The 27,528-nt window shown below is 40.0% G+C and overlaps 6 protein-coding genes and 1 long non-coding RNA gene across 12 annotated transcripts in view; 5 read left to right on the top strand and 2 right to left on the bottom strand.

Moving 5' to 3' along the window:
* LOC130695067 (oxidation resistance protein 1-like) overlaps positions 1-4,510 on the bottom strand; it is a 28,144-nt gene extending 23,634 nt beyond the window's left edge. The window contains exons 1-2 of one of the 2 annotated variants that reach the window (XM_059495063.1): positions 4,410-4,510; positions 1,364-1,603 (exon numbers count right to left, since the gene is read on the bottom strand). In XM_059495063.1, coding sequence (XP_059351046.1) covers positions 1,364-1,446 — 83 coding nt within the window. In that variant the 5' untranslated portion in view covers positions 1,447-1,603; positions 4,410-4,510. Of the gene's footprint in view, positions 1-1,363; positions 1,604-4,409 lie in introns of those variants that run through there. The other variant, XM_059495066.1, reaches the window with a different exon arrangement.
* A 43-nt stretch (positions 4,511-4,553) lies between these two features.
* LOC130695070 (calcium load-activated calcium channel-like) lies at positions 4,554-5,654 on the top strand. The gene is made up of 5 exons (XM_057518185.2): positions 4,554-4,825; positions 4,890-4,967; positions 5,041-5,215; positions 5,295-5,417; positions 5,479-5,654. Exons 1-5 carry the CDS (start codon positions 4,765-4,767, stop codon positions 5,591-5,593), a joined length of 552 nt encoding a protein of 183 aa, XP_057374168.1. The 5' UTR covers positions 4,554-4,764; the 3' UTR covers positions 5,594-5,654.
* A 1,838-nt stretch (positions 5,655-7,492) lies between these two features.
* LOC130695076 (intraflagellar transport protein 56-like) lies at positions 7,493-10,641 on the top strand. Its single transcript, XM_057518189.2, has 15 exons — positions 7,493-7,583; positions 7,641-7,774; positions 7,967-7,997; positions 8,074-8,277; positions 8,372-8,570; positions 8,701-8,870; positions 8,941-9,093; positions 9,204-9,314; positions 9,395-9,470; positions 9,558-9,604; positions 9,669-9,743; positions 9,808-9,916; positions 9,985-10,056; positions 10,120-10,288; positions 10,359-10,641. The coding sequence occupies exons 1-15, from the start codon at positions 7,581-7,583 to the stop codon at positions 10,468-10,470; spliced, it is 1,665 nt and encodes a 554-aa protein (XP_057374172.1). The 5' UTR covers positions 7,493-7,580; the 3' UTR covers positions 10,471-10,641.
* Positions 10,642-10,947: 306 nt separating this feature from the next.
* On the bottom strand, positions 10,948-13,209 carry LOC130695226 (FAD-dependent oxidoreductase domain-containing protein 1-like). Its single transcript, XM_057518343.2, has 8 exons — positions 12,426-13,209; positions 12,247-12,360; positions 12,096-12,165; positions 11,944-12,039; positions 11,734-11,879; positions 11,568-11,654; positions 11,350-11,503; positions 10,948-11,242 (listed from the first exon to the last, which is right to left on the bottom strand). Exons 1-8 carry the CDS (start codon positions 13,085-13,087, stop codon positions 10,988-10,990), a joined length of 1,584 nt encoding a protein of 527 aa, XP_057374326.1. The 5' UTR covers positions 13,088-13,209; the 3' UTR covers positions 10,948-10,987.
* Positions 13,210-15,193: 1,984 nt separating this feature from the next.
* On the top strand, positions 15,194-23,781 carry LOC130695228 (solute carrier organic anion transporter family member 74D-like). 5 transcript variants are annotated; one of them, XM_057518345.2, is made up of 11 exons: positions 15,194-15,598; positions 19,640-20,527; positions 20,609-20,770; positions 20,843-20,983; positions 21,051-21,407; positions 21,492-21,617; positions 21,684-21,750; positions 21,818-21,974; positions 22,042-22,261; positions 22,342-22,470; positions 22,573-23,781. In XM_057518345.2, exons 1-11 carry the CDS (start codon positions 15,580-15,582, stop codon positions 22,734-22,736), a joined length of 2,430 nt encoding a protein of 809 aa, XP_057374328.1. In that variant the 5' UTR covers positions 15,194-15,579; the 3' UTR covers positions 22,737-23,781. The 5 variants fall into 5 exon arrangements, with proteins under 5 accessions (XP_057374328.1, XP_059351055.1, XP_059351057.1 ...); XM_059495072.1 differs by lacking the exon at positions 15,194-15,598 and adding an exon at positions 16,532-16,810; XM_059495074.1 differs by lacking the exon at positions 15,194-15,598 and adding an exon at positions 16,532-16,814.
* A 741-nt stretch (positions 23,782-24,522) lies between these two features.
* Positions 24,523-25,322, top strand: LOC130695227 (probable pterin-4-alpha-carbinolamine dehydratase). The gene is made up of 3 exons (XM_057518344.2): positions 24,523-24,711; positions 24,785-24,910; positions 24,978-25,322. The coding sequence occupies exons 1-3, from the start codon at positions 24,619-24,621 to the stop codon at positions 25,149-25,151; spliced, it is 393 nt and encodes a 130-aa protein (XP_057374327.1). The 5' UTR covers positions 24,523-24,618; the 3' UTR covers positions 25,152-25,322.
* Positions 25,323-25,994: 672 nt separating this feature from the next.
* On the top strand, positions 25,995-27,488 carry LOC130695538 (uncharacterized). Its single transcript, XR_009002420.1, has 4 exons — positions 25,995-26,116; positions 26,194-26,251; positions 26,477-27,165; positions 27,230-27,488. It is a non-coding gene; the product is annotated as an uncharacterized LOC130695538 (long non-coding RNA).
* Positions 27,489-27,528: the final 40 nt, after the last annotated feature.

Genomic DNA, 27,528 nt, shown 5'->3' with positions numbered 1-27,528 from the left:
CTCTCTCTCTCTCCCTCATCGTCACCAAAAGTTCAATATCACTACCACTTGGGGGGGGAGGCGGCATGTACGAAATCTTGGCCAAGACAGACGCCGAATAAGATTTTTCTTGTGAAAAAAAAAAAAAAAAAAAAAAAAAAAGGAAAAAAATCAAAAGTTGAAAAAAGAGGGAAAAGGAAAATCAGATAAGAAAATGGGAAAAATTTTCTCATCCATTTATGCGACGACGTGGAACTCGACTGCATCTGACGGGCCAGTGAGGTGTGGTGCGTCTCTCTTATCAGCTGCTGAAGAGAGCCAAAGATCTCAGACAACAACAACAACAACAGGAAAAAGAATAAGTTGCCTAAGATTGGATGCAAGTCGATCGATACATCCGAGATGTTCGACGGAAGCCAAAAATCTCTTCGTGAAAAAAAAAAGAAAAAAAAAAAGGGAGGAGGGCAGAGGGTATCCGGCACGATAAACTCTTACAAGGACAGCGGTGGATCAAAACTTGCCTTTGCTTCTCCTTCATCATTCCACAACACACTGACACGAAATAATTTAAAGTAAACCTTTTTCTTTTTTAAGGTAAAAAGGCAAGATCTGTTTAATGGGAGGGGAAAAAAAATATTAAAAAAAATACGACGCACGCGAACGGGAAAAAAAAAAAACGTGGGTTTCCTGTGTGCTGATGGATGAACCCGAACGAGCAGACGTCTACGTTCCAGAAAAAAAAAAAGGAGCAAATATCGACAAGAAAAAAAAAAAAGAGTTTGAACGCAGAGGCCGATTGGCGTTCAATAGAAGAAAAGGACGCAGCTATGAGCAGTGCAAATTGCCCGTAACGAGCAAAACAAAAATATGGCTATAGCAAGGGTCAACGCATGAAACAAACATGTATGCCCTATGTGAAAAGGGCCTACACTCGAATGAAAACGAAAAACAGCCAGCCAGAAAATGGGGGAAGGGAAAAAAACAAAAAACTATTGCAAACATCATCAACTTATTTGCGTCTGATTGGTGTGCATGTGTCGAATTTCAAAACAATGCGACCGGCTATCGATTGGAATACAAGGGACTAGCGTGCAACGCCCAGATATTCCACATTATCCTTCATGAAAATGCAAGGCGGTACGCGGGGAGTGGATGAGAAAAGCACATCAGCGGACATATGCGCCGTCAAGATGGCCCCGAGAGCTCTTCAAAATGTAGATGCTTTCCACTCGTCTTCATTTTTGAAGACACACACACACACACACACACACAAAAAAAGGAAGACAATTTCAAACAGAAAAAAAAAAGAGGAGGAGGAGACAAGAGAGAGAGAGAGAGAAAGGAATAATAATGAAAAAGAGAAAATGGTTGTAGTTCGACTTACTGCCACGAAGAGAGGCCATCCTTGAGTCTGTCTTTGATGGATCGCTGGCGATGAGGGCCGGTCAATCCATCCGACGACGTCATGACGTCTGGGGCCTTTGTTGCACACACAAAAACACACGGCAAAAATGGTCTCCGTTTGTCGTTCGACACCTCCGACGCCCAACTTCCTTTACACCTCTGTTCTTCCGCGCGCCTCCAATCCACTTGGAATACCCATTCGATCCAGCTACCAGGCTTTCTACAAGAAAATTGGGTTACACAAAAGAAAACGATAAATTAGTTCGTTGACGTTGACAACATGAAAACAGATTAAAGAGCCAACGAATTGTCCTGTCTGTACGTTTGATGGATCACGTAAATGGATTTTCATTTTAAACTCAACAGGCATTCCAGCCCTTTAACGACATCACGCATAGATTTTGAAAAAAAAAAACTAAACCAATTCAACAGTGATAGACGGAAGGATTTCGCGTTTTTGAGTCGACTGCCTACCTTTACATGTAGCCTTAAATAAATAGAAATGGATCTTTAAAAAAAATCGAATCAAATCAAATCAAAAAATGTTTCTTCTTGTTCGCCTTCGGTCTCGAGACGCTGAACAACTGAAACGACGTAAGACGAAACCCAAACAGAAAATAAAAAAATAAAGAGCAATCCGACGACGATGGCTTCCCGGAGAGTACAGGTACGATGTTGACATCCGTCCTGAGGATTTTATTCGTCCTAGCGTGCTAGTATGTAACATCCCGCACGGAGAGCGTAAGAGAACGCAAGCGCATCACCTGCTCCCGCCTCTCTTTTGCCACCCCATTTGCTACTCCTCCTACTTCTTTTTCGTGTTCCTTCGCTGCCAGTTTTGTTACCCCCCCCCCCCCCTCCTCGCCGTAAAAGACAACGGCTCCTAGCACAGCCAATGTCAGGATATCAACCGATCGGGAATCCTCCGATCCGGCTTCACCTAAATCCACCCCACCCCCCTTACCCCACCTTCTTCTCCAGACATGGCTGGTCACGCACCATCACAACAAACAAACCAGCCATACAAATAAAACAACAACACACACACACAAAAAAAAAAAAACATTGATCAACAAAAACAAACGACGACATTGACGGTAATCAATGATATTCCCTTTAGTCCGAAATAACGAGCTTGAAAGGATACAAAAATAAACCCCTGCATTCGTTTTTGTTTTTTGAAATTATCGACAGACGAAGACAACATCTTCGTTCTTTTCTTTGTTCCTATAGACGATGAAAGAAGAGTTCGCCAGACTCCCCGACAATCTGGATGTGATTCTGGAACGTCAACAGGGCCTTGATCGACACATACTCCAATGTGGGTCTCTTTATGTGCGTATGGGGGGGGGGGGGGGGGGGGGGGGGGGGGGGAGAAGGAGAAAGGAGAGGGGGGGGTCTGGAAGGTATTGATCGTTGGCAAACCGGTCGGAGAAAACTCAATTCCGATGACCCTACCCCCCCCCCCCTTTGACTGAACGACGCAGCAGTCCAACAATGTCTTTTACAGTTTTCCATTTCCTATTCCCTTTTTTATATAGATATATCCTGCAAATCATGTAAAAAGCAAAGCAGGCAAGTTTTGAATGACAAATGGGCTCTGATTGATTCAGCAAAGTGAGACGCCAGCCACGTATACTTAATATCTTTCTAGATGTCGTGCAACTGGGCAGAGACAGGGAAAAGCCAAGGCAACATGAGAATAGGAAATGGCAACCTATAAAGCCGGATGTCTGTGTGTGCTTGCGCGCGCGCGCGCACACACACACACGCACGTAACGCAAACAGACACACACACAGAGAGAGAGAGAGAGAGAGAGAGAGACAAGATCCGAGTGGGCCCAGTACAATCGTGTTCCAGTTAAGCCAACAAGGAATGCGACATTTATCTCGATAAGATTACGTAGTGTCCACTTTCTCTTTGTCAATAATTCCACGAATCATTTGATTGGCCACATCTCGTACACAATTTGTTGGACGCCTGGAAATGGGTTATAAGTAATCAATGTTTGAACAGCAGCCAAGCAGATCGTTCAACGCCATCGTCATATAAGTGTGTGCTATTGTGGCAATTCTACCCAATACCAAATGAAGACGAAGTTGATTAAATTGCCAGGGATAGGATAGTCACGGATGGTTGAGATCGATGGCACAATTCGACAGAAGGGTCGATACATACAAATTGAAGTGCAACGAGAACCAGTGGAATTGAGTGGACTGGACTGGAAAGGGCGCCCAATTCCGAATAGAACTCTAGCCTCGAAATCGGTATTAGACTTGTCGTGCTAGACGAATAACGAGACGCTACTTCGCGGTTGAGAGGAGAGCATTAAATGTGATACCGCTGCCAAGTGGACCCACCACCGACTCGGGTACGAAATGAAAAAGTCAGTTGGTCTAACTTCCTCTCTGGAGGGAGGCAAAACTACCTTCCTCATACCAACTCTTCCAACTTATTTCTCTTCTACTGGCTTGATGTTGTTTTACAGGTACATGTTCTGTGGCACGTAATACTACTAGGGCTCCAAAAAAGTGGCAGAGACCAAACAAAGATTGTGGAACAATTCTTTGTCTACAATTTACATTGTGTCCCATCAGATTTCACAAAGTGGTGTACGTTTTGCATGTTGCTGCTGTAAACACAGCAACACATTGTCTGATAAAAAATCATTGCCATGACAGTGCCATAACATCCAAGTCATTGCAACAACGGGATCATTTCCTATCTAGATTGTCCCCCCCAGCCAAGTGTGTGTTTGCCTGATAATGAACAACAACTCAACTTACATAGAGGAGCCATATAGATAAGCTATAGATGCTCTGCCATTGCGGTTCGGTAAAATTCAGCACGTGGTAACACAACCCAGAGTACAAACTTGGTTATGTGCTTGGAATATCTCTATCGCCTAACCAGTACGCAGCCCTCATTCTTCATTCCATTTGCGTTTCATTTGTTCCGGTTTTATGAGAAAACGTCACAAGAAAACAAAAAAAAGAAAATATAATAAACAACATAATAAACGAACCTGGAAATGAACTGAGATGCCGATTTTGAAACTGATTTTCAACAGAACACTAAATGAAGTTACTTTATGACCAACTCTAGTCTAAATCAATCTTCCAAAGTAATGTGAAAGAATTTTTTATTTTTTAACTGTCTGCTCGTGTCAATCGCGCACTTCTTGGTAGTGTCAATATTAACAGCCGCTAGATGGCTAGCTCCGTTGGAAAGTCAACATCGACTGCTAATCCCTTTAACTGGACATCAACGCCGGCATCAGGCAATCGGCAAATCTAATTAACGCTGCTGGACAAAGTGCTGTTGAAGAAAATTGCTGTCCAGAACAATCAAGTTGCAATTACCTTAATACTCTTTCCAAGATGTGGGCCGACACTCTTTTAATTGTTGGAATATCAGTTTTCACCGCCCTTTTAGGCGAAGGTATAGATTCATCTGTGAGTTTAACTTTATCGTGACCTGAAATACTTGTTGTTCATTACTTCAGGCGTTACTTGGCTTTTAGTCTACAAAACGGAAAAATACCAAAGGCTGAAGGCTGAGATAGATAGGCAGAGCAAAAAACGTAAGCTGTTCAACTCATGAAAAAATGCAGGAAGTCAATTCACTATTAATTTGCACTTCTGTATTTTGCTTAGTTGAAAAAATCAAAGAAACCCATTCTGATGCTTTGGACAAGGGATTCAAAAAAAAAATTGACAGGGAAGAAGAGAAACTGAAAAACAACAACCGTGATCTGTCTTTGGTGAAAATGAAATCAATGCTGGCTATTGGTTTTGCATTTACAGCTCTTCTGGGAATGTTTAACTCTATGTAACCAAAAGCTGTGAAAATGTGTTGCTTTCATCATAGAACCATCCATCTAATTAATCAAAATATTTTTGCGTTTCAGATTTGATGGTAGAGTTGTTGCTAAATTACCCTTCACACCAATCTCATGGGTGCAAGGGCTCTCTCACAGGAATTTATCTGGAGAGGATTACACTGACTGCAGCTTTATTTTCCTTTACATATTGTAAGTATAATAGGTTTTAATGGCAAGAAAAGTCATATATCTTGATTTGTTTTGCTATTAGATGCACCATGTCCATTAGGCAAAATATCCAAAAACTTCTTGGATTTGCACCTTCCAGAGCTGCAAGTAAACAAAGTGGAGGCTTGTTTGGACAACAACCACCAACATTAAAATGATTTATTTAAATAGATTATATAACAATGGGCCTAAATGGTAATACACCCGTTTTGACGTAAATTTCTTTAACTTTGTCGTCTGGTGATTTACTTAAGAAATACAATATAGAGCTAACGAGATGCGAGGCAGTCTACTTTTTTCATCTTTGTAAGCAAACCGAATTTATCAGAATAAACAATACAACGTATTTTACAAAATAAAAAGCTTACTTATGAGCAATGTAAACTTTGCATTTATACCAAACTTCCTTTGTCACAGTAAAACTCTTTGAACAGGCGACAATTGATATATAACCTAGGTTGGGAATTACAATATCAAACCTAAACCATAACTTGTTTATCAGTAGGATTCAAGTCGAGAGGTTTTCAAATAGCACCAAACTGATAGTTTAACTTGTGCACACAGCAATTAGCACATTAAGGTTATTTTACGATGAGCCATAGTTAATACCTCTGAATGTTAGTTCAATTAAAACCCTGAAAATATTTTTCATGCATTCCATTGTTTTGCAAGCCTTTTTTTTTCTAGACGATGGTGAGATTTACTAAGTGTTCGACACTTGTTTCAACTATTATTGCTATTTGAGCAAATTGTTCTGCCAGTTAAGCTTGAGATAAACTTCAGCGGGAACCATCTCAATTAACTAGACCACTTTGGGTACGATGAAAGAAGTAATCATACTAAAACGACTGTGAGAAACCTCTTATTTATTGATCTTCCAACAAATATGAGAATCACTTGAGTTCCTTGACCTGAAGACCTAAAATTAAATCAATAGTTGTCAATTTCAGTAGTGAACATGTTTGGATTACAATTCTTACCAGGAGGGAGTGATTGCTTCAACTTCTCGGCCTTCTCTTTGTCAGTGATGACCAAGGTGTAAAGAAACCGCGAGCAGCGCACTTTAAATTTGGTGTTCTCAGCATTCTTCTTTATCTTGACAGACTTGGCATCCTTCCTTCGGGCCTTCAACAAGAAGTCTTTGATCTCCATGATTTGTTTGGGCTAAAAAGATGGAACAAAAACAATTGAATGTTGGCTTCAGCATCATGTCACGCATACGTTAAATTCTTTCACGTAATACAGATTAAAGAAGCATATATATTTTCTAACTTACCATTTTGGGAGGTTGATAGTATGAACTGACTTGGTGACAAGTCTCTGCCCTGTTAAAATAAAATAAGAATTATGTTGGGATAGAACACAATATTCCTTTAAAATGACATCGAAAAATTTGTCATCGAATATATAATTTGGTGAGTGAATTTGTTGTACCAAAGATGAGATGAAGACAGATAAAAAGAGATGAAACAAACTAAGCAACGACTTACTTTTCCCAAACGGTTTCACGTGAAAAAGACTGGGTGCAAGCAAAACCTCTAGAGAAAAAAAAAAAGCAGAATACAGGGTTGTCACGTGTTGACAAATATTTTATTTCATCTGCTACTTACCTGCCATCTGCTTTTGATTTGATTTTCCGTAAATGTCGTTTCCTCTTATTGAAAACAAGGCGGATTGACCAATAGCTGTTTTCAATATTATTAGGCTTTTATTTCGCTTCAGAAATTCAACTGGCTTCCATGGCAGAAGGGATATACAGAGTGGCAATGGTAGCATATGGATTTTTGCTTTACTGTCTTCGAATAATATTGCAGACATTGGTTTGCATATGTTTTCTTTGAATAGAACGCCATATTTGCGTCAAAACTATTAGTGGTTAGATCTATTTAAAATTCCATTTTCATTTAAGTATCATGCCATCCTTTCCCAACAGATGGCGTCCTATTCGTAAAATCTATGATACTTCGATAGTGAATAACCAGTCTGGTCTATACATCTCTACGTATGATACTGTTGAGCCTTGTAGTTGCCTAGCAACCTATCCCTGCGCTTTTTCAATTTGTTTGGCGCAATCACAACAAAAACCAGAAAACTATTCAATAACAGAACATTTTACTAGAAGGCGAATCGAAAACGAGAAAGAAAATGGTAAGCTTTTAGAAAATGAAATGCAATTTTATTTTTATTCATTTGCCAATTGTTTAGCTGCTGTCACGAACAAAACCTGCAGCAAGTAACAACAACCATTCCTTAGTGAATCTAAGTGAAATTACCAAAGCCCAACGAATGGCAGTGTCACCTCAGGAAGTGCCATCAGTCACTAAATTCATCGAAAATCGGTACGGAAAACTGTATTTCTTTGGAAAACTAAAGCTGGTAGAATCTATTGAAAGAAAATATTTTGTTTTAGTTTCAATCAGAAATGAATGGCAATGAAGGAAATATTTTAGTTTTTAAGACTTACCATAACGAAAAACTTAATCAATCAAACTAATGTTATTGGTATTTTATTTTTGTGTGTCAAAACACAGGGATTTCCAAGGAGCTATTACTCTATTAGAGGTAAACTGATGAAATTCTGTTTTATGATTTTGACTAAAACGACGGAACGCTAAAATGGCGATACAATTTGTCAAAGTATCAAAAACTAAACGAAAATGCTAGCACGGAAACAGATTTGTGGTTAGTATACTGCGAATTTCATCGTGGCAACTACAAGCAGGCCCTTTTGCAGTACGAGGCAATGAACAACCCGCTTTACGCCGCTTGCTGCTATTTCTATTTAGGGATGTATCAAGAATCGCGCGAATTAGTTCTCAAATCACCAAAATGTCCATTGCAGGTAAAAGATTTTTCGACTAATTTTCGATTTATCCATGCCTCACATTCTCTAGCTTTTATTTGCCTAAAAGTGTAAGCTATTGTTGGAAAATTAGGTTAGACTTTCGTTTCATTTGGCTCACAAAACCGGTGATGAAGTAAGCGTCTTAGAGTTCCATAGGCAACTACGTGATGTTGCTGAAGACCAACTGTCTTTGGCGGCTGTTCACTTTTTACGCACCAACTACCAAGAAGCAATCGACATCTACAAGCGACTTGTTTTACAAAACAAGGATCTCATGGCCCTTCATGTCTGTAATATACAACAGTTTCAATTTCATTACAATGATAACTACAAACATTTCGAAAAAGTTTATGACTACATCACTGATGCGATACAGAATTTTCTTCAACAGTGAATAACGATATAATTTATCTTATTTAGATATTGCCCTGTGCTACTACAAACTGGATTTCTACGATGTTTCTCAAGAAGTACTGTCCGTTTATCTACAAAAAAATGCGGATTCGCTAATCGCTATTAATCTGAAAGCTTGCAACATTTACCGACTGTATAATGGCCGCAGCGCCGAATCTGAGATTCGTCCGCTGTTGGTGAGTGTATTCACATTTTATTTTCAGAAAAAACTGAATTTCATTATTATAACAATTTCAATTGAAATAGGAGGCTCAAGTCAATTGTCCGTTCGGTAAAGATTTATTGAATCACAATCTCGTCATTTTCCGAAACGGAGATGGAGCTCTTCAAGTGCTACCACCATTAGTTGACGTCATTCCAGAGGCCAAACTTAACTTGATCATTTACTACTTACGACAAGTATGTTTATTATATGAGCTTAATCTATAATAGAAACGAAATCCCGGAACAGTACAGGAGTACCAAACTTATGAAGAAACAAAAATAAAATTTGTTTTTCTACACAAAAGGATGAAACAAAGGAAGCTTTCGATTTAATGCAAGACGTCAATCCAAGCCTGCCGGCCGAGTACATTTTGAAGGGAATCGTGTATGCACTTATTGGACAGGAAACAAATAACGTAAAGTACAATCAAGGAAATGAGTTACGGTAAAAGAAAAAAAAACTTTCACTTCTTTTTTTTTTTTTCTTTTGCTTTAGAAAGAGTACTTGGATACAGCAATCCAATATTTGCATCTCGTTGGAGGTAGCGCGAGTGAGTGTGACACAATACCTGGTAAGATGGTGGGTGTCGTAACGACAAATTTCTTTGTTGCCACTACCATTGGAAAAGAGAATTAAAGATAAAACATTCACTTAACAGGACGTCAGTGTGTCGCTTCAGCCTTTTTCCTTCAACGTCAATACGAGGTAAAGTAAGAAATACTTTCGTATGTTAAATGATAAACACAAAATTGAAAACGGAAATTTATAGGACGTCTTGTTGTACTTCAATTCAATCAAATCATATCTGAGTAATGACGATACTTTCAAGTTCAATTTGGCACAGGTATATTTCATATTTTAACCTTGCTGTCTCTTTTTGAATAACACAACAAGGTGTTCATTTGCAGGTGCAAACAATATTAGGACACTACAAAGAAGCAGAAGAGGAACTTGTTACCATCCAGAGCGCAAAGTACCGGAGCGAGTACAACTATATCGAGTGTTTAACACGATGCCGTAAGCATCTGACGAATTAAGACAGAAGAAAAGTTAAATCCGCGTTACTAAACGGTTTCGTTTCTTAGTGGTGATGAACCGCAAAGCTGTTCAGGCCTGGGAGATATACTCCAGAATGGAAACATCTGCAGAATCTTTGGGTTTGTAAATCTAAAGCCGAAAATTTCCTATGAATAACGAAATGGATTCATTCTTGTTCTCAGGAATTCTTCACTTACTGGCTAATGATTGTTACCGTACTGGGCAGTTTTACGTGGCAGCAAAAGCGTTCGATATTTTGGACAAATATGATCCGAATCCAGAACACGCAGCTGCAAAACGTGGTGCGTGCGTAGGTTTACTTCAAATGGTTTTGGCAGGGCGAGAGCATAGGTAATCTTCTTCGTATACAGTTTCTTCGTGAAAAGATAATATTCTCATTTCGTCTTTGGCCCACGTGAAGGGAGGCTTTAAGTGAAGTTGTCAATTTAATGCGTGGATCTCCTGACCCCCAGATGGATCATATTTTGAGAGTCATAACCAATTGGGCAAAAGAAAATCGAGTTAAAATGTAAAATAGCCTTCCATGGCGTTTAAATGATGCATTTCTGGACTAGTTGTAGGTTATAGTTCTTGCAAATCAGATGAATGATTACCTGCCAACTCTAAAAAACATTGTTCGCATATTCGAATTCCTATCAAAAGAACTCTATGAACGATGGACCCACATAATTAGCAATGTAGCTAATACACGGAAACGTTGATTCATAAAACATTTTCTATTATTTGGTGAACTTCTCCGGCTAGAATTTCCTTTTTTTTGTTCTCAGACGAAAGAAGCACAACTTTTAACATTATATTTTTAGCTGATCATTTAGGACGATTTAAAAAAAATTATTCGTTGTTTTTAGATTAGTTGCCCGGTCATCGAGAATATGTCAAGCTAGTAAATAATAAAGCGGGTTGCTATTGGCAACCTGCATTCAACTGAAACTTGCATGGCGGTTCCTGAAAATACCTGATTATTCCATCAATAATCAATAAAGTGAAAGGATGTGCTTCAATTGCAATGCAGTCACTTATTATTTTACACTAGACAATGTTTTGCTCGAAAACTGGTTGATTCGTTATCACTCTGTCAAATCCAAAACGAGACAAATCAATCGTGAGGAACTTGCCCTCCAAAATAAGTTCCATTACAGCCCTTCCAACAGCAGGCGCTTGTTGTAATCCATGACCGCTGAAACCGGTAGCGAATAAAAAGTTGGTGTGATATGGATGAATTCCGATTATACCGTTCTGATCAAACGTGTTATAATCGTAATAGCCAGACCATGCACTCTTCAGCTAAAGGAGGAAAAAGTGAATATCATCGTTACAGATAATATCAGAAATATTTCCACAAATAAATAAAAAACACTCAAACAACATGAATAACCAATCAAGCTTAATACCTTTATGTTTTCAAACCCAGGAACACGCAGCGCTACGTCTGGCCAAACTTGCTGATCAAAAAAAGTGTAATCCACATCCAAATTAGAAACTCCAGGTTCTTCATTGGCAATAGGAGATTTTCCAGCTACGTAGTGGCCTCCAAGGCCTTCTCGTCTGCATTGTCGAAAGTTTTATTTTGTATTCTTCAGATGGAGTAAAGGTTTCTATGGAGGTTTACCTGAAGTACGACCCTGTCGTATCTACTGTAAGCGGACAATCAAGTCCTGGACCTTCAGGCGCATGGAAACAATAAACATAACGCTTTCTGTGAAAACGGCATGACAAAAGGACAAAAAAAACAATGATGAATAAATAAAATAATAAATTGTGGGTTTTGAATTTACCGAGGTTCAACGGGTAGGGCGTTGCGCAGCAAGCCTGTTCCCAACCCAATTCCAGCTAATTTACTGACTTTACCGGACTGAGCACCAGCCGCCATTACACACATGGAAAAATCAATCGTTCTTATATCGCCATCATCTAGTCGAACCTGAAGGGACACTATAATATAATCTAAAATATGATGTTATTTAAGTCATTTACGTCCTACGTACATGAACCCTCTTTAGCTTTTGGAAGCAACCATTGTCTCCGACACCAGGCTTACCAGGTACAAGCATTTCTTGAGTTTCAAAACCGACAGTTTCCGCCTTCATAAAAAGAAAAAGTAAATACATGGCGCAGAATCCAAAATTATTTTGCAGACCTTTACGAACTCAACACCCATTTCTAGAGCCTTATTCCTGAATCCATTGAGCAATGACCAAGGATCAAACCTAGAAATGTTTAAAAAGAAAAAGAAAACAGAAATGGTTGGTAAATGACTATTTTTGGCAATTCATAGAATACAAACATACCAGCCTTCATTTTCCAGTCCAAAAGAAGCCAACTCAACACCATCTGTATTGATCCATGGAAATTTTTGTTTAAGCTTTTTGGCAGATAAAAGTTGTATTTTTGCTCCTAATGATCTATAAATATGTAAACATAAATGGTATGGATAAAACATGTGACTAATAAATGTTTTAAAAGTTACGTTTGAAGTTTGTGATTAGCAATTAGCTGATCTGCACCTTTCTCTGTGGCTAAAAATAAGTAGCCAAATGGGTGAAACTGTACATCAGGACCTTCCAAACCTTCCCCTGAAAGTAATTTCTTTGATTTCCTCAAGAATTCTGCTCCATAAAGGGACATTTGGATGTTTTCTGGTAAAGAGAACTGCTGACGCAAACCACCAACAGATAAAACTGTTGATGCCCGAGTATAACTTGGATCTTGTTCAACTACAATCACTCTTAGCCCATTGTCATGACCTCGCTGCTTCAGCCAGTAGGCAATAGAGCAGCCCATGATTCCACCCCCAATAATAATAATGTCACAATGCCGGGGAAAGTAAAGATTAGTGTGTGTTTTTGGGTCATTTCTACCAGTAATTCCTAAGAAATCAAATGATTTTTTAATAGGGTGTACATGAGGTTTTATAGGCTGAGCCAACGGTGGGCAATATGTTTCATAATCAAGTTCTGCTTGGAAATCTTTGGGAACTGGAACAGAAGGTTTCACTGGCTCATCATCTTTGTTTGAATACCTAGGACAACTGTTACAAAATGGCCTCACAGGAAAAGTTACATTTTTAAGAATATAATTGAATTTTATCCATGGCTTTAACTGGGTAGCGGTAACTGCACGATTAAACATCTCTCTCACGTGTTGAACGCCGGCAGTAAAGTAAAATAACAACAAACGACTAATACCGTAGGAACGGTGGTTGTGCTAACACATTTTAAAATAATTTCTGAAATCCAGATTTCTAAATGTCGATCATATTGATATCCCTGCGTCAGAAACTGTAACATTTACGAGTGCGCAAACAAATAAAATAATAGTTTTTTTTTAACATAAATAAATGCTATTTTATTCTCTTCCAAATTCGGAGATCTCCCACCATGGGTTCCCGATCACCATGTTAAGTTTTCCCGTAAGTTTATTGTCCATTTAATATGCCTTTTAGCTCGACTGTATCGTAGCGCAACTATTCAGTGTCGGCTGCTAACTACATGCTTCCCAGTTCCGCGAACATAGAACTTGTTTCTTCCTTTAAAATGCGACGAATTTCCCATTTATGGTCATTTAAATTTTAACAGGTATAGAGCTTAGAGTTTTGAGAATTCGCCTTGCTTGATAAAGAAAGCAAATACACGGTTTTGAGGATGATTTTCACCGACAGTCAATAGAACAGCAACCGCAATTTCCTTTCCATAGTGCTCTTATGGCAACTGAAAATTCAAAAAGGTGCGATCGAAATCGTGCATAGATGGCGTAAAGTAAACCTCGGCTAAAAAGTGGGAAAGAAGGACGCCCTAGAAACTAGCGTTATGGGAAATTCAGCATGGAGAATGGGAACGATTAATGATGGTCATGGATTATGCCACATTTAACGTATACGAATGTAGAAGTATAGTGTGCTTTCTGCAGATTCTCCAAATAAAGTGAAGGTTTTGTATGTTCTTTGGCTTATTAAAATATTAATCAATACAGCGAAGAAAGGGAAATGCCACAAAAGGTTGGACTTGGTTTATGCTCAGACTGTAAAGCACGCGGTATTCCGCGACTTTTTCGTTATTCTACACCTTCTGAAAGAGAAAGTGTGGGCGATGCACGATGCGGTCAAAAGCACGTTTTTTTTCCAGATTCATAGAAGGCTGGCAGATTTGGGTGGGTTCGCGTTTTCTCATGCTGAATCTGTGGTTCTCCTCACAAGGGGAAGTTTGAAGGTCTAGTTCAAGGTTCTCATGAATAGTAATTGAAGTCTTGAATTCAATTTCGCCTGTAGTGGCACTGCTAGAGCCAAGTATTCATTTTTAATTTCCTTCCCATCGAATTAATTTTTCACATTTTGTCTTAGAGCTATGCTTAATAATCACCGGGACTAGCACTTGAAAATGCATCACAGTAATTACCAGAAGTGGCTCGAAAAATGTTTGGAATTGATCTGCTCCCTAAGCTAGACAACTCGTTTTGGAAAGCTGTCAGAAAATTCCAATGAAACGTTCGAGGATACGATAGTCATCCCCATGTACCCATGCCATGGACTAGAATAAAAGGCATTAATGAGAAATCAAGTCTTTGATTAAAAGGATTTTTTTTTCAGTCAGCCATTTGGAGAAAAGCAAGAAATCCCGGGCGGTTTGACGACGCAGTTGACAACTTGCTAATCAGAAATAGCTCTCGCTTCGGCGAATCCATAAACGCAGCATCAAAAAAAAAAGAGTTCATTGGTCTGACTTTTGACGTATATATACTTGAAGTTTTGTTATCGGGAAACGTAAATCTTTTCGTTCTTTTTCGCTCCCCAGGAAATTCGTGCGATGATGAAACCACTGGAAGGTCAAGAATGGTTGTTCAACGTAGGTTATAGTGATGTTGAAAGCAATACTTTACAACATGTCCATTTTGTACACGAGAGACATTGCTGGTCAGTGCTCTTGTTACTCAATAAGATTTTGACCCAAGACATGGACGCATAGGACGAAATCAGTGCCTGTTGCCGGATTTGGCGCCTGCGATCTGCTACGTTGCGCAATAGATTTGCATAAAAAAACAGGGTAAGAATAGGCTTCGTATCAATTTACTTGCCTGCTTATGACCTGTAGCCGGGCAAGCCCGTATTCCCAGGCATGTTGATGCAAAAAAGAAAAAGGGAAAACAGCCTTTTTGACATGTTGATGTTAGTTTATTGTTTAAAATGCACAAGGGATTCCTGAGTTTATAGTGCTTTTCATCTGCTGCTTGTAAAATAACGGTGAAAATCAGTTAAATTAATTTTATTTAGTTTGATGTCTCTATTGATATTCTATCCAAGCATTTGCAAAAAGTGACCAGAACTCTTTGGACAAGTCATTAAGTAACTCATAGACCAATAGGTCATGGGCTTAACTAGACATACAAGATTTAGTGAGCTATGGCTGAATCGTTCAACTGTTGTGGCGCCACAACCAGTGAAACATTTTGGCAAATGGTTCAATCTTTGAAGGAGCTTTCATTGCCAGTTACACATCACATCCAACTGTCTGGAATCTCACCAGAACATATCTGTGTTTCAGTACTAATCTCAAGCACAATTGCTGCATTTGGTTACTTCTGCTGGTCTCATTGTTGCTGCCTAAAGCGACACAACTAGTTCAAGAAAAATGAATCACCCACAGCAAGGTTAGTGTTTTTAAAGATTGACTTTAACCAAATTAGTTCAGCACATACAAGATGCTTGGTTACCCATGTCAGTAGAAAACATCACGAACAAGTTTCATTCTTGTGAAGTGATGCGAAAGCTGATCACCAGGAAAACTTGTCATTTTGACCCCGTTCACTCCCTTTCTTGTAGACTTCCTGGCAGTAGCAGGAAACTATGTTACCTCTTCTTCACTTTCCAAGCAAACACATTCTAATTTGTTTTCCCATCTTCATAAAGAGTGGGATTTTGTAGGTTTGGTGAAAAGAATGTCTTCATTAGCCTTTGGTTTCGCCGTTGTATTCGCTTGAATGAAAAACGTTCAGTGTTAAGCCTCTTATAGTAGAACACGATTGGTGCTGTTGTACTATCGGTCGCAATAGAAAGAAGCAGGTCGCGAACAACAGCATGTATCAATGAAACAGATAGTGTCTCAGGAGTATGCGGATGTATATCTCGGTCAGTTGAGAACGTAGAGGATGTGACGAAGGAAAAGCGACGCGTGCCAATTGCTGCACTAGAAAGGCAAAGAGGTCATTCCTCCTCCGGCGGAGCTAGCTTCCGATTGGCCAATCGATTCATCCGCATGGTTAAATTTTTCGATGTGTGTTAGTCCCTTTTTCGCTTTTCTTTTTTATTTTAGTGACAACCAAAGAATAGATAAAGTGTCTGCGAGAGAAGAGGAGGAGTCGGCTAAAACGTTTCTTTGGTCGGCTGTTTAAAACGAACGCAAGAGAGAGAGAGTGTGTGTATGTGTCTTTAAGGAGGGGGGTGGGGGGCATGCGAGCCGCTGTGTTTCTGTTGCTCACGCGGCATCGTTTTTGGGAGGAGTTGTGCAGTTGGGGGGAGGAGGGCTGGTGAGTCTGCCTGCTTTCTGCTGCCGCCAGGCATATAACAGGACTTTGAAGGCCACCACCTTTTCGATTCACACAAGTCCCATCCCTCCGCTGCGCACCGAAAGTCTTCTCGCGTCGCATACAGGCGTTTGAGTTGAGACCAACCAGACTCCTTTCAAGTTGAGACCCTTGCCAATGTGCAGTGAAATGAAGTTTGTGCTGTCTGTCTGAAGGAAGAAAAACACACAAAAAGAATAAAGGACGAGAACCCAGAAGCTTTTCTTGAGGAATCACGGACTGCTTTTTCCTCCCAGATTGGACCACCTCCACACCTGCCTTGTTCCGTCTGCTTTAAGGGTGTGTGGTTTGTGTGTTGCGGAGACGAATCCATTCATTTAGTTATTCCTTTATTTTTTTTTGTTTGTGTGCCATTCTCCAGACGTTGCGTTTTCCTCCCCTTTGGGGTAGGCGATTTCTATTTCTTTTTTATCCTTTCTCTTTTGGCTAGCGATTCGTTGTATTTAGAATTTGCAAGAAACCACTGTCTCCTGGAGGGCAAGGGGGAGAAAAAAAAACGAAGATTCAAAGTGAACGATAGTCACGCTGTTCTTTAGCAGTTAGCAAACAAAAAAAAACAATGCCCTTCCCCTGTCGAAAAAAAAAAAACAAACAAACAAAACAAATAAACAAGCAGAAACAAAAGAAAAACAACAACGACCTAGTAGAAATGAAGGTGAACAAATAACCGATTTTTTTTTTAAGGAGGGGAGGGTAGAACTGACTTGTCGAAGAGGACTTCGTGTTGGAATTTATCTTGATATCGTCTCTTTTAAGAAAACAGAAAGAGGAAAGACAGAAACGAAATGGGGTCTGCGTCAGGTGACTTATGTGACCTCATTCTACCTGGGAATGAGCCGGGCGTACCGGCTGAGCGGAAGATTATTTTGGATAACAACGTCAACGTGTTAGCGTGCGAATCCTTTTTCTCTCTTTCTTGAGATCATTCTTGGGAGCGTGGATAGGATCGATTCGCGAAAATTTTCCAATCCATCGTACCTTTTAAAAAACGAAAATGGCGGTTTTAGTGATGTGAAAACTCTTGATTTCCTTAGCTGATGCAGTAAGATTAGTTCTGACGTCATCGTCTGAATGGGACTTTCACTCGATGAATAAATGATCTTTAACTACGTATCTCCTTTTTCTTTCGCCCTATCGTTTTCTTCTTCTTTTTTTTTTTTTTTTTAAACGCTGGATCAGCCCAGCCACAGTTTCTTGTACAGTCTTTCCAATTTTGGGTGCATTATCCATAGGAAAAACCAAGGTCGATGATGTCGCTCTTGTTGCTACTGCTTTTTCACTCGTTCGAACAAGAGCGGCCGCTGGCTAATCTCTGGGTCCAGATTGCTCCCTCCTCCCAGAAGAAAAAAAAATCCCACTGTCGAAACATACATAATTGATCCCGTCTGTTTTGGCGGTCTCTTTCTCTCGGTCTTTGTAAGGTCAAATCTGAGGACTATCGTGCTGACGATGCCCATACATCCCAAAAAGTTTGTGTTATTGTAAACTTTCCCAACATGTGTTTGTCGCTAGTCAACGGTCGGTGCCGATTGCCAAGCCGAGGGCTCGAATGTTTTAACATTCGAGTAGAATCGCCCCACGAAAAAAACAGCTGACCAAGTTTATCGTTAGCTGCTGGGGCGCACCTATAACGAAAAAAGAAAACTAGAGAGCAGCGGAGAAAACTGCCACCATGGCGGTTCGGAACACAAAAAATTATTTTTTTGTTTTCGAGGTTAGCTGAGAAATGGCTGTAGGGTAGAAATATGTGTTGAGTTAGATTTTTTGTATTTATAGTGCATCGTAATTGCATGTCGTTTTATTTTATTTTCCGAGGCCCTTGTCTTTCCGTTTGTCTGGTTTTAACTGGCCGCCGTGCACTCCTCTCCGTCCGTTTGGTGTCGGCTGTCGGAACGAGAATCGAGGCCAAGACTTATCACTCGAGACACGAGGGGCTATTTGGTGCGTGAAAGATACTTTCCATGTCAAAATACCCCGGGAGCCCGACCCACACAGCTGACCAAGAATTGAGTCGCGCAAGCCAAGGTTTTTCTCTATATGGCAGTCGATCGGCCGAATTAGCGCAACCCCCCACCGCGATGTGCCATTCAGGCCTTTTTTTTTTTTTTTCTTTGCCCTCTCCCGAAACTAACCTCTGACTTGCGCTGTTTTTGTTTTGTTTCTGTCAATCATGCAAAAACGTGTTATTCCCGACCGTTGTGAATGGATTTGTTTCATTCGGCTTTTATTTACAAAAGCAGCCGGGACGCACAACATAGTCAGCAGCACGTAATTCGATCCGTTTTTTTTTTCGCCGTGCTGTTTCGTTTTCATTTATGTTTCCCTTCTTTTGCGATTCGCATAGATTCAAATTCTTCTCCGAAAAAAAGTAGTACAGTGTGCATCGTCAGTTTTTTTACCGATTAATTCCTTTTCCGGCCTGACGTTCCCAACCAAAGTCCAATGACCCTTGACCTGAATTCTTCTGTCTCTTTTCTCCTCTTTCTTCCTAGTCCATTGAATCCGTTTTTTTTTTCTTAAACAAAATCTTTTGTTGCTAATACTTCATACGTGCCATTTGATTCTTCAAAAAAGAACGGACTTCTAACTTTTAGACGCTCGCAAAATGGCTGGTTTCATTCGATGGGAACTACTGGCCTTGCTCTTGCCCTCCTAAAATCATGTAAACGGAGCCGGCTGAAACTATCAAATTTAAATGGGCTCTTTTTGGTGGTAATTCAATTTGCGCTAGCGCTAACCTACTGAGGATGCGGGCCTTCTTGTGCCAAGTGCGAGGAACCATAGTGAACCGACACTGGAACATTACCCTTGACTGCGTTGTTGTTTTCTTCACTGTAGAGACGGTTGCGAATCTTATTAGCAACTGTTCCCCCTTTTCTTCCTTTTTCGACCTTAAGAAAATGCTGGATCACGTGGATTTACTAGCCTTGACTGTCGTCTCGTTTTCGCTTCCGCATTTTTAGAGCAGCATTTGATTATTAGGTCATGAAACTCGCTGATCTCCTTCAGAAAATTTAGTCTGCGTTGTCGACTAGCACCGGCACTTTGATTTTCAGCTACTCCATCTATTTACTGATCATTTCTTTTGCTCCACATTTTTATTGACAGATCAATCGGTTGTGACGATGGTGAAGCGAGGCTCTTCCCGCTTCGATCCGCTTCCAACATCGGATGACTCTGATCCTGCCCTGCTGAGTCACCGAGCGATCGAAGGTAGCAGCGGAGGTGGAGGCGGACCGGGTTGGCCCATAGCACCCAACGGATCAGACAGGCTAATGGGGCAAAATGGCTTGGATAACAGCCCTTCCTTCAGTCCAAAAGATGATGAATCTCACAGGTTGGCGGTCGTCAGTCAGCCGGTCATCAAACGGCTAAATGGCGGCAGCGACGCTGTTCATCCCGCTACTAACATGGACGTCGATGGCGAAGAAGATGAAGACGAGGAGCTACTCTGCGGTCTCGGCCCGTGTTTCTCACCCGCGTGGCTCCAGCCGCTGGCCTCCAAACAGATGTTCCTGGCCGTCTTCTGTCTGGCTTGCGTACTCCAGGGAATGTTCTACACGTACTTTGTCAGCGTGCTGACCACAATCGAAAAACTCTTCCAAATCCAGTCGAAAACGACTGGTATCATCATGAGCGCTACCGAAATAGGACAAATTGGTGGCGCTCTCCTTCTCACTTATTACGGTGGCCAAGGCCACCGTCCCAAATGGATCGGCTGGGGTATGGTTCTCTTTGGCGCCTCCGCCGCACTCTGCTCCCTACCCCATTTTCTCTTTTGGAGGACCAAACCCAACACGGGATCCTCTTCGTCACTCTCTTCTATGTTATCGCCCGATCTGCAAAGCGGACTCAGTTTAGTTGCACCGATGGATCCTTCTCGTCTTTCAGGTCCACAAAAACTGGAAATGGATCTCATCTGCCGACAGGTGGAGAATGCCAATCTCAGCTTGGGCCCGCAAATATCTGAACTTGAACGTAACGAGCAATGCGCTAGTAAGTTGTAAACTCCTCTGTGTTCGTGTTATTTAAAGAAATTGTTCATTAATTAGTTAATATTTTTCCGTATATTTACAGAGAGTAGCAAACAACAGGCCATTTCACGAACGACGACAGTTGTTTTGGCTTTCTTTTTCTTGAGTCTTTTGGGTATCGGCATGGGCCGGACTGCCGTCGAAACACTTGGTATCCCATATATGGATGATAATGTGGCAAATCGAGAATCTCCTACCTATTTCGGTATAAAAATACTACGTTAACGATATCCCGTTTAAGAATGTATTTAATTTTAATTTGTTTTCTCGAATTTAGCTATAAACATTGGTGTCAAGATTCTGGGACCTGTCTTTGGCTTCGTCCTGGGCTCGTTGTGCACGTCAATTTATGTGGATCCGTTAGTCGAACCTGACGTTACGCCAAAAGATCCTCGTTGGATCGGGGCGTGGTGGCTTGGTAAAGTTTTAATTTTCAAAAAAACTTTCAGCAATTCAATCGCCTAACGAATGAACCTATAAAATAGGAATGATCTTCGTCGCTTCCACTATTTTATTGGCTTCCTTTTCCATGTTTGCCTTTCCACGGCGGTTGCCCAGGAAGGGCAAGCGGACTGGCCAGCATAAGAAACAAGTCAATGGTAAAATAGCGTCGCCAGAAGCAAAACCCAAAGTGCAACAAGTGTCTGCAATGCGGAGCAAGAACCCCAGTTTGAAAGACTTTCCTAAAGCCATTCGTCGGCTCTTGAAGAATGATATCCTTCTCTTTCGAACTGCTAGCAGCGTCCTCCATATTCTACCAGTGGCGGGCCTTTACACTTTTCTTCCGAAATATCTAGAATCGCAATTCAGAATGACCGCCCACTCCGCCAACATGATCTCTGGTTCGTTGCATATTTCGTTTTTTTAGTTAACGTGAAATTAGTCACGTTCATTGGCTCATGGCTTTTCACTTTTTCTGTATTTAGGTATCGGCGGTATTGGAGTAATGGGTATTGGCATCTTTTTCAGTGGAGTGTTCATTCGTCTAAGAAAACCCAGCCCCAAATTTGTTGCGGCGTGGATAGCCCTAACTGCACTTCTTTATGCTATTGGTAATTTCATTACAATTATTCATGTTTTTCGATTTTCCTAATGAAATATTTTGTTTGGTTTTGAAGGGATGGCTCTGCTGATGTTACTGGGATGTCCGATGAGTGATTTCTCTGGTTTGGAACAAACCGATAGGTAAAACCAACATGAAAGAATTAAAAATGAAATAAAAACACATTTATCCGTCCCTCCTGTTGACCAGCGGAATGACAATCAAAATACCTTGCAATCGGACGTGTGAATGTGACAGTAGCGTGTTTGCTCCTATTTGTACATCGACGGGTGAAACTTACTTTTCAGCCTGTCACGCCGGTTGCGCCAATCTCACCCACGTCGGTGGACAAGTGGGAAGCACCGAGGTAAAATAGAACTCATTTAATGAATTACAATAGCCTTATTGTACACTGATTTTCGTAATTTTGACAGTACTCCAACTGCGAATGTCTCGATGTGGGCGTGACGGCTACTTCAGGCTACTGCCACCTTGAATGTAACAACTACATCTGGTATATTGGAATCTTTTCGCTGTTTGTTTTGATACATTCAACGAGTGAGGTGGGCTCCATGCTGCTTACTCTTCGATGCGTACACGCCAAAGATAAAGCTATGGCTCTCGGGTTGATTCAATTTGCCATTGGATTGTTTGGTATTTTCCTTTAAAGAAAAACAAAAGAACGCGCTTCGTTAGTGAGGAGCATTGCTAATTTTTTTCTTTCTCTTTTTAAGCCAACGTGCCGTGTCCAATTATTTACGGCGCTGTGGTCGACTCAGCCTGTTTTGTATGGGAAAAGACATGCGGCGAACAAGGTGCTTGTTGGCTCTATGACGCCAAAACCTTCCGAGTCTCGTTTCACGGTATCATTTTCCGTTTGACTTTTACTGTTTGCTTGTTTATTTTTTTCCAGGCTTGTGTTTATCTATCTATTTCAATTGTTTTACATTTTAATTTACATACAGGTACGACAGGAGCGTTGATGCTTTGTGCGTTCTTCGTAGACCTGGTCGTCTGGTACAAGGCCGACAAGATTACTTTCCCCGAGGACGAGACTCCGCCCTGCGTCGAAATGGAGCAGCTAGCTCCTTCCGCACCACTGGCCGTCCAATATGAAAGCACTCTGTGATGATTATAAACGATTCCTCAACATGCTGCTTTGCTAGACAAATGAATATTAAAACCAAGAAGAACCGCTACCCTACCATCCTCCCAAAAGAAGAAAAAATGAACGCCTCCCCCATACCATTTCCGGTCACCGCAGATTGGTGACGAGGGCCAGCGTTTTAAGCGGGCTGTATGACGGAGATAATGAAGAAATCTCTAAGAGGCAAACAATAACGAGTCCTTCAAATCTCCTGGTTCGGTGCTGATGATTGAGTGTGTTTGTGTGTGTTTTGTTGCCAGTGGCCAGTGATTTGTCAATACTGCAGGCGATCTTTGAATCCTGTGTTTGTGACCAAAGGATTGCAGTGACATGACGTTCATCTTCATATTATTGTTATTATTATTATTTTTGTTTTTATCAAAAGGTACATTCTATCAAAGGTGGCTGCTCTTTCAGAGTTATTTTTTCATCTCTTTGTGTGTGTTGTGTTAAATTGTGGACTTATATTGTCCTCCATTGCGATCGTAATTGAAATCTTTGATGGTGGACTCTAATGGCTTAACCTGTTACGCATCCATCTATCTCATCGCTTTATGCCTGTAAAAATGCTGCAACTATTTCGATAAATCTTGTGTATCTCCAATTGTTAGCGAGCCCATGCTGGAAGTTTATGAAATGTTAAACCACGTGGTCATTTTGCTTGTTTATGACAAGCCCCTCTGATGCAAGGCACTATACCCGTCATGTAACGCGAGCCATGGTTTCTTTCTACTTGTTTTTTTTTTTTTTTTTTTTCCATTTTCATTTTTTTTTCTTTCGTTCTTTTCTAGCCTATCCTCCCCGTCTCCTCGTTTCTCACCAGCAGCCGAGGGGTTTGTTGTTGTAAACACAAGCATGCGCACAATGTTTCTAAAATTCTCCTCCAAAGAGAGTTTGTTGCCCTTTTTGGTTTCGTGTTATGAAATGACGGAAATGAAATGGATGCGCTCGTTAATGTTGCTGCTGGGCAAGTGCCATGCTCTTACATACACACATCTATACAGTATACAAAGGATATATAATGCAAGTTGCGTTTGTGCTATTTATTCAAAGTGTATGATTTAATCCCTGTCCATAATCTGGGGGGTTTAAGCACACCATGCATCAAACATTATTCATTTGAAAAGTGTCAGGCTAGTTCCCATCACAAAATCACGCCAGTTCGATTTTGGCTCCAAAATAGATGTAGTGGTAATAAAACAATTTAGTTGCTTCGCGAAACACAGTAGATATCAGGCGCATGACGAATACGTATTAAACAGAAACAACACCTAACATTTCTTCATTAGAAGTAGTACCTGTCAAAGTGAATTTGTTAGGAATTTTATAATCTTTTTAGTTTTCAGTTTCTAACTAATACAATAGAGGATATCACAGTAGAGAAGAAGCAACACTAAAAATACGGTTTGGGTAGCTGGCATTTGGCTTGAGAATGTAACTAAAGCCTGGCGTTAGAATTTTTTCAATTAACACCGTTTAAGGAATGTATTAATCGTAAACTTCTTTTTAAATATTTTAGTACAAGCGTGCCTAGAATTTAGCGAGTAGTTTAAGTAAAATCCACTAGGTGCCTCTACATGGGAAACTACAAACTTTACTACTACGAAAGTGAATATATGTTAATCGTAGAATGCAGTTTGATTGTTTTTTTTAATTACAAATTTAATTCTACGTGTTCCAATTTATTGTATTTAAAAACCCTTTTCAACTTTTTCTTAATTTTTTTTATAAAGAGTGTTTTTTTAATTGGCAACGCTGGCTGAAACTACCAAAATATTGCGCTAAAAGCCCAGAAGGCGAAGTTAAACGTCTGATCTCAAAAATTTCGAGGCAATATTTAGTTTTGCTCGAAGCTAGGCCATAAATGAGCATAGTGACCCGGAATTTGTTGAAGAGGTCTTTTCTATTTGCCCCTTCCTTAAGTTGGTCACATACGTTCCAACGCGGAAAGAAAATGGTAACCTCTGATTTCCTTGTGTTCATTTATACTTATTGTCGTATGAAAAACGTCATTAACTAATGGATTTTAGGCAACAACTAAATTAACTGAGGAGGAGAGAACCACGTTTTTAACTCCCTTGCATGAAGCTGGGTGGACTTTGGTTAGTAACAGAGATGCCATTTACAAAGAATTTGTTTGTCAGGATTTTAACCAGGTAGCACAACTCAAACTTCAATTTTGCTTGCACGATAACCTATTGACAAATATTTTACTTTTGACAGGCTTGGGGATTTATGTCTAAGGTGGCACTACAAGCAGAGAAGATGGATCATCACCCTGAATGGTTCAATGTCTACAACAAAATCCAAATCACCCTTTCCACGCATGATGTCAATGGACTCAGCCAAAAAGATGTGAAACTTGCCAGTTTCATTGAGAAAGCCAAATCTTCTTAAAAGTAAAGTTAGTGTAAGAGATACTGACTGTCTTCAAGGAATGGTTGTCAATTCTTTATAATTTGGTGTCCAGGTTTATTTCGCTGTTAATGATCTAAATGCTTGTCTTATTGCTTCACCTTATATTCTATTACAGGCTTACAACAACAAAAAAATACATAGTAAACCTTGTTTCTGAAGAAAAAAAATTTAAATGGCACAATGCAAGGTATGATGTATCTCAAGAAAATGTAAAGTTTTGGTCGATCGACGAGAATTGAACAGGTATTGTGTTTAATAAAACGGTGGTGACTGTATGGTATGTAGGGCTTGTCCCCGATTTACGCAGACCCAGCTTTCTACCAGAAGGTACTGGCGCGACACAAGTAAAATGGTGGTTTTTTAATTTTTTAAAATTTTATTTATTATTTTATTTTATTACGCGCCAGCATCTAATGGTAGGAAATAGGTTGCTCGATGTATAGGATCATATTCTGTCATTTTGCCGTTTTTTTTCCTTGCCATCCATATGTTATCAGCTGTCCTACCCTGTAGGACAGCTCTCTACAGACACATCTATTTAGTTAGTTCCGCATCTGTTGCTGTTTTGTTTCCCTTTTGGTATTTCTTTTTAGCTTATCTCATCCTTTAGTAGATTTAACTCAGTTCCCTTTCATTCGTGCAAAGATTGGCTTATTTTGTCGGGTTTATTTTAAAAGTCGAACAATTTGACGAAAAAGGGATACATAATAGGGATATTAAAACATTTTATTCGTGACGGATGAAGTTTCTCGTAATGACCGTTGTGTCCACAAGAGGCGCCTTAAACCGTGGCTCATGGGGTTAGTTTTTTTTTGTCATACATTTCTAAGTTTGCTTAACGCGTGCAGCCTGCTGTCTGCCTTCCTCGCTAGATTTTACTTCTTGACCTCGTGGTTTTTGGGACTTTCGCCATTAAATTTACTCATTTTTCAACACTGTTCAAGGTACGCTAATTAGAGAAAAGATAAAAGATATGCAAAATAATTTAAAAGCATTGACATAAGTTTATTACAAAACCTAGAAGTGTCGTGAAGCACATCAATCAGGAATATCATCGGGATTTCGACTCACATTGGTAGGTGTGTATTGTGTTTTTCAATTTCCACTTGCCCACCGTAATCTGTGATTACTAACTTGTGAATCATTAGATGATGCTAATTTTTGGTTCATTTTGAGAAGGACAAATTTTGTTGTCTTTGAAAGATTAAGATTTTAGTATTGACACTAACCATCCATTTTTGTTTTGGTCTCTATAAGGTAAGTTGTAGACTGTTTTGTTCTGATAGGAATTTTTTTCTGTCCAGGGCACTTGTTGATGACTTCCATTACAGTGGAACAATTACAGCTAGTACTTACAGCAGTTAAAACACATGGATAATATTGAAACTTATACAAAAAAAAATCACCAGCATTCACAAGGGAGTGGGTTCATAAGGACTGGCAAAGTTTTGATTTTGCCCTTGATCTAAGGAAGTTGTCTTTCAAACGGTAATATGATGTTTTATGGGCACCATGTATAAAAGATCTTCATTAGCATTCCAGAAACTTCTTCACTGCAGCAGTTATCCTTTGGTAATAATCAGAAATTCTATGCATTTACTGAAAGATCCAGGAATGATTGCTACTGGAACATCTATGAACACTCAAAATCAGGTGTGATTTTGATATCAACTCCTTTGGTCCTACGTTACTTAACCCTTTGGGTTAAAAAAGCTACGCCCGAGAAATTTCCTTAAGGAATAACATTAGTGGTATTACTTTCTTTCGTTTACAATCGGTTTCTCACTTATAAGGTGCCACCAGCCAACTCAACAACCAGAGGAGTGCTAGGCATTTGCGGGTGAACGTGAAAATAGTTGACCGCCTGTTAATTGTAATTCCGATTTTGCTTAAATTTTTATTTTCAACGGTGCATATACATAGTTGAGTTGCTGGTAATTGTAATAGCCATCATCCTCTGTTAAGTCTTTCAAAAATCGTAAGACCTATCAAGGTATAATTTTTATGAGAACATTAAGAACCATCTTTGTTTCCTTCTAATATTTTTTTCTCTCTAGGTTACTTAATGTTGTTAATTTACATTACGCCAGAAAATACACCAGCAGTCAGCCACCAGGCAGTAGGTTTACGAGGACTACCTTGCCTTGCTAAAGTGTAAGGTTTCCCTAGGCTCTGCGTAACCATCAACAAGGGGATGCGAAACATCCGACTGACTGTCCCCGATTACGTATCTGCTGAAAGGTAAGGTTGTGTCAATCTCTTCTTGGGAAAAGCAGAATAGCTGAGTGTCGGCCGAGTTGGTGTGAAATGGGGTGATTCCCGAGGCAAAATACTAGTAAATCAGCTTTCGGTAAGT

Source organism: Daphnia carinata, chromosome 4, assembly GCF_022539665.2.
Source record: "Daphnia carinata strain CSIRO-1 chromosome 4, CSIRO_AGI_Dcar_HiC_V3, whole genome shotgun sequence".
Lineage (NCBI taxonomy): Eukaryota > Metazoa > Arthropoda > Branchiopoda > Diplostraca > Daphniidae > Daphnia > Daphnia carinata.
Note: the sequence above shows the minus strand (reverse complement) of the source record. Positions and strands in the feature narration are given on the sequence as shown.